Source organism: Cynara cardunculus, unplaced genomic scaffold (genome assembly GCF_001531365.2).
Source record: "Cynara cardunculus var. scolymus isolate 2C unplaced genomic scaffold, CcrdV1 Un_Scaffold_5629, whole genome shotgun sequence".
NCBI classification, from domain to species: Eukaryota; Viridiplantae; Streptophyta; class Magnoliopsida; order Asterales; family Asteraceae; genus Cynara; species Cynara cardunculus.
In genome coordinates, this window is record NW_020202502.1 from 23,956 (window position 1) to 30,098 (window position 6,143).

At 40.0% G+C, this 6,143-nt stretch overlaps 1 protein-coding gene across 1 annotated transcript; it reads right to left on the minus strand.

Moving 5' to 3' along the window:
- Positions 1-1,749: 1,749 nt before the first annotated feature.
- Positions 1,750-2,372, minus strand: LOC112504446. The gene is made up of 2 exons (XM_025108387.1): positions 2,108-2,372; positions 1,750-2,048 (listed from the first exon to the last, which is right to left on the minus strand). The coding sequence occupies exons 1-2, from the start codon at positions 2,370-2,372 to the stop codon at positions 1,750-1,752; spliced, it is 564 nt and encodes a 187-aa protein (XP_024964155.1).
- Between the last annotated feature and the right edge of the window lie 3,771 nt (positions 2,373-6,143).

The window sequence follows — 6,143 nt, forward strand, 5'->3', positions numbered from 1 at the left end:
AAATGTAATCCATGGAAGTCAATGATCACGAAGGATGTAAATCATGTAATAAGTAATCATCATTCGAAAATCATACATCAGAATATCAAAGTATGCAACTAGATCGTGTGAAGGTCAATAATTGATATGTACTGCCACCGAGCTATCCCGGTCGTGGCAAGCACAACAATATATATCATAGATTTCATACCACCCGAGCTATCCCGGCAAGTGGAATGATCTTCCCACCCGAGCTATCCCAGACAGCAGGGAAAATGACCGGACTCTAACACGGTCAAATACGCACCATACCCGAGTAATCTCAGCTAATATGGGCTTAAGCGTGCCTCCCCGGGTGAAACACAAAGTAACCACCGAGTAGCACGTATGGAAAGACGGAGTGCAATAGTCAATAATCTCTTGAAATTGATAAGAATACATAACATGGATGAGTGTGGAAGCAAGTAACAAATAGATAACACATGTCTAGCAAATAGCAAGTTAAGTAGCCCCATAAACTCACAATGCTTTTCGATACTCAAAAATCGAGCCAACTTAGGCTCTACGTCCATATACGTCTAAACATCGTCCAACAGTCACTCTGGAAGGACCAAGTGAGCTTATTTAACACCTGTAATATGTTCCCAAAGTTTCATAAAGATCCGACAACAAAAACTTAACCAAACTTAATTTAAACTCATTTTAGGCACTATAATTCACAGCTCAAAATCAACTTTTTAGCAGTTTTTAGACGCAATTATAACCAACCTAGAGGCCTTATTTCTAAAAGTTGTCTAAAGGAAAGGTTTAGGTCTACATATAAGATTTCTAAAATGTCCAGAATCGTAGAAATCCGAGCTACGGTTAAGAAGTTATCGCACATTCAAAACAACATCTCAGATAGATTTGGTGCTGTCAAATTCACCAACTAAATAGGCTAAAATCCATATTTTGGATTCAATCTTTATTCCAACAATCAAAATACCATCTAACCAATTGTTTATGTGATCAAAGTTCAACCTATGTTCTTTATTTTCGAAAGCTTCAAATCATCAATCAAGCATCATAACAACTTAGTTAGGCTATAACCAATCTAAATACAACATATTACTAATATAACTCAGGTTAGGTTTCATTGATGTCATCTCTTACTAGCTTCAAATCAAGAGATTAATCAATATAATAGTTATACCTTAATTGGAGGATGAATTTGGCATAAAAATCAAGCAAAACCCCTTTGAAACAACCTTGATTCACCCCTATGAAGCCAAAATCACCCCTGGTAGTAAGTTTTAGAGATGAGAGTCCGTTTTGGGTGAAAAAGAAGGTAAATAACATGTATAATCGACTTTTACGAGTTGGGGCTGAGTTGACTCGGCTGAAAACTCGGTATGACCACTAATCACTAAAAATCGCATAACTTTCCGCTCGGACCTCCGTTTTTGATGTGGTTTTCGCTCACGCGTTTGTAAAGAGATAATCTACAACTTACAATAGAAATATTTCAAAAAATATCTTCCAATAAAAGTCAATTTTTATGTATCCATAACGTAGATATTGATGCTTTTGACCCGTTTCTTTCCAATTGTTTTGCCCTGGGCCTCGTACGATGATTCCAACTATTTCATATATAGTTTATTGCATTCGGGTTTGCTTCCAAATCTTACGTTTTGATCACATAAACACGTATAAAGGGGATAATTGCAACGTATTTGCAAAAGTGTGTGTTACAATTACCTCCTCCTTTTGAGGATTCTGTCCTCGGAATCTTCATTTCTCGAATAGCTCGGGATATTTGGCAAGCATCTTTTCTTTGTTCTCCCACGTGCAATTCGGACCACGATGATGCTTCCATTTCACCAATACCAAATCGATTGTCTTGTTCTGAAGATTTGCCATTCTTTCGTTTAAAATTTCTTCTGGTTCCTCGATATATCTCAGTCGTTCGTCAATCTTCACCTCAGCTAAGGGAATTGTTTCATCATACTTACCCAAACACTTTTGAAGATATCCAACATGAAATTTCTCGTGAATACCAAACAGCTCTTCTGGAAGATCAAGTCGATATGCTTGTTTGCCAATACGTTCAATGATTTTGAATGTCCAACGAAACGTGGACTAAGCTTACCTTGCTTACCAAATCGTAGAATACCCTTCCAAGGGGAAAGTTTCAACATAACCATGTCGCCCATGGTGAATTCAATTGGTCGTCGACGATTATCAGCGTACGACTTCTGTCTGTCCTGAGCGTCTTTTATCCTTTCCCGAATAACTTGAATCTTATCATGTGTAATTTGAATCATTTCGGGTCCAACAAGCACTTTCTCACTCGTCTCACGCCAACATAGTGGAGTTCGACATTTACGACCATATAAAGACTCAAAAGGCGCCATACCGATAGTCGAGTGATAGCTGTTGTTGTATGAAAATTCAACTAATGGTAGATGCATATCCCAACTACCACCAAACTCAAGGATACACGCACGCAACATATCTTCTAACGTCTGTATCGTGCGTTCGGACTGGCCATCAGTTTGGGGATGATAGGTTGTACTTAATGCCACGCGTGTCCCTAGTTCTTGTTGTAAACTGGCCCAAAATTTTGAAGTAAATCGAGAATCTCGATGAGAAATTACCTTCAGAGGAACACCATGTCGTGCAATAATCTCGTCGATATAAATTTGTGCCCATTTATCCATAGAATACGACTCTCGAACAGACAGAAAGTGAGCACTTTTGGTTAAACGGTCCACGACAACCTAGATGCTGTCGTGCTAATGAGACATCTTCGGTAGCTTTGTAACGAAATCCATTGTAAGTTCCTCCCATTTCCACACCGGTATATCGAGAGGTTGAAGGCTACCATAAGGTTTTTGGTGTTCAGCTTTAACCTGCAAACACGTAACACATTGTTCCACATATCGGCCGATATCACGCTTCATTCCCGGCCACCAATATTCAGATCTCAAATCGTAATACATCTTTGTACTACCCGGATGCACGAACATCCGCGACTTATGTGCTTCAGATAATACCAATTCCCGAAAACCACTGGGTTTTGGAATCCAAACACGGTCCTTGAACACTTTAAGTCCTCGACTATCATCTGTCAGATACGAAACATAACCAACTATACGCTCTGGTTTCACACGATCAAGCTTTAAAGCCTCTACTTGCCATTTTCGTATGTTGTCAACTAGTGTGGATGTCACGGACGTATGTGTAATAGCATAACACATGGAATTTGCATACATCTTCCGGCTTAAAGCATCTGCAACAACATTAGCTTTACCTGGATGATAAATAATTTCACATTCATAGTCTTTAATCAGTTCCATGGCTCGTTGTTGCCTCATGTTCAAAGTCTGTTGAGTGAAGATATACTTCAAACTCTTATGATCTGTGAATAGTTGACATTTGGTACCATATAAATAATGACGCCATAATTTTAGTGCAAAAACGACCGCTGCCAACTCAAGATCATGAGTTGGATAGTTCTTTTCATAATCTTTCAACTGTCTCGAAGCGTATRCAATTACGTTGCCTCGCTGCATAAGAACACAACCGAGACCTAGTTTAGAAGCATTGCTGTAAACTACCAAGTCGTCACTACCTTCTCGTAAAGCTAGAATAGGAGCATCTGACAAACAAAGCTTTAACACCTGAAAAGCATTCTCTTGAGCTTCACCCCATTCGAACTTGATATCTTTCCGGGTCAACGAAGTTAAAGGCACAGAAATTTTAGAGAAATCTCGTATGAATCGTCTATAATAACCCACGAGTCCAAGAAAACTACGAATCTCAGATGCATTCTTAGGTTGCTCCCAATTCTTTACAGCTTCAACTATGGACGGGTCAACCGACACACCGTCACAAGAAATTGTATGACCTAGGAATTGCACCTGACGTAGCCAAAAATCACATTTCGAAAATTTAGCATATAGAAGCTATTGTCGAAGTGCTTCAAGCATCTCACACAAATGCTTCATGTGATCCGCTTCAGATTTGGAATATACAAGAAGATCGTCTATAAACACGATCACAGATTTGTCCAACATTGTCCGGCACACGCGATTCATCATATCCATGAACGCTGCAGGTGCATTAGTTAAACCGAATGGCATAACTAAAAATTCATAGTGGCCATAACGTGTACGGAAAGCCATTTTCATTCATCTTCTTCACGCACTCTCAGTTGATGATAACCCAATCGTAAATCAATTTTAGAGAAGTAACTCGCACCTTGCAATTGGTCGAACAAATCATCGATACGTGGAAGTGGATATTTGTTCTTGATCGTTACTTTGTTTAACTCACGGTAATCGATGCACATACGCATTGAACCATCTTTCTTTTTGACAAATAGTACTGGAGCACCCCAAGGTGAAGTGCGCGGTCGGATAAAACCTTTATCGAGAAGTTCTTGCAGTTGATTCTTCATTTCTTTTATTTCAGCCGGAGCCAGACGATATGGCGTCCTAGCAATCGGCGTTGCACCAGGAATTAAGTCAATTCGAAATTCAACTTGTCTATCAGGAGGTAAACCAGGTAAGTCCTCGGGAAATACATCAAGAAATTCACACACAACCGGCACGTCACTAACCGTTTTCTTTACCTCTTTCGACGCATCAAAAATATAGGCTAAATAGGAAGAACAACCTTTAGATAGGTGTCTTCGAGCTTTAAGCATAGAAATTAACTTTACGTCCCCTTTACGCTTTTCACCGTAAACATACAAATAGTCGACGTTCAGTATACGGATTATGCATTGAAAACACAAAATATCAGCCCAATTCTTAGCCAACCAATCCATACCAATAACTATATCAAAGCTATGGATATCCATCGGTACAAGATCTACGAAAAATTCATGCTCATCTAATTGCAACACACAATCTTTGTAAACTTTATCAGCTAGCATAGATGTGCCATYAGCAGTGTCAAYGTAAAAAGGTTTAGCAAGCACATATGACACAAAGTTTAAACATCGAGCAAACATATGAGAAACAAATGAATTAGTAGCACCATAATCAAATAAGATACAAGCAGGATGAGAATTAACGAGAAATATACCCATAACCACATCCGGTTTATCTCGAGTTTCCTCAGCAGTGATTTGAAAAGCTCTGGCCTGGACGCGCAGTACCTCATCCTTTTGACGAGGAGCACCACTAGTAGAAGGTCGGCGAACAAAAGCCTTACTTTCATCATGTTTAGAGCGAGGACATTCTCTTTGACGATGGCCTATAGCACCACATGAGTAGCATGTCATATCCCTCCTCGGACAGTTCGGTCTCACGTGTCCAACTTCACCACAACCATGACATCTAACTTTAGGGCGAACAGTGTTGCATCGGCCCCGATGAGCCTTACCGCAAATAGAACAGGGTGGAGGAGCATTTGACTGAAGGCTATAAGCTTGGGACCAAGATTGAGGTTGCGATCTAGCTTGGGATTGAGCATATATCGGATTGAAATTCCTAGAAAATTATTGTGTTGGTGCATATATGGCACCTTCAATTCGAGGTCGCTTCGCTGGCGGAGCTGGATTACGATCCGAGCGTGTCAAATCGTGTTCGCGTCGTCGTGCAGATTCCACCACTTTCTCAAACTCTGAAATGTCACGATTGGCGACGCTGATTGCAATCCGTCTATAAAGTGGTCTACACGTTCCTGTTCTGTAGTCAAGAAACGTATGGCAAACTATGCTTTATGATTGAACTCGGTCTCGTAGTCCACCACTGACATCTTTCCTTGATTAAGATCAATAAACTCCTTCTCCAATCGTTTTTGTACATCAATTGGACAATATTGCTTGTTAAATCGAGTTTTGAAAGACTCCCAAGGCATACCTTCTTTTTCAGTTTCACTTAAAGCTGCAAAAGTAGCATTCCACCATATCAAGGCCCTACTTTTGAACATGGCCGTTGCATAATTCACTTTATCATCACATAGCACTTGGGTGATACGAAGGACCTTCTCAGTATTCAATATCCATTCAAGTGCCTCCAACGGATCAACCTTCCCAAAGAACTCAGTAGCACCGCTACCACGAAAGGTTTTAAAAGAGACTCGGTCGGTTTTGGGTTTTGAGGTGTCAGCCATTTCTTTCTCCTTACCTTTACTTTTATCATCTTCAGACTTTCTATCGTCATGTCGTTGTT

Excerpts from the sequence above, each read along its gene's own strand:
- LOC112504446 (XM_025108387.1), bottom strand. The coding sequence starts at position 2,372 with ATGGCGCCTTTTGAGTCTTTATATGGTCGTAAATGTCGAACTCCACTA. Across the intron at positions 2,049-2,107 it reads TCTACGATTTGGTAAGCAAG|CATATCGACTTGATCTTCCA; the intron begins GTAAGCTTAGTC and ends TTGGCAAACAAG.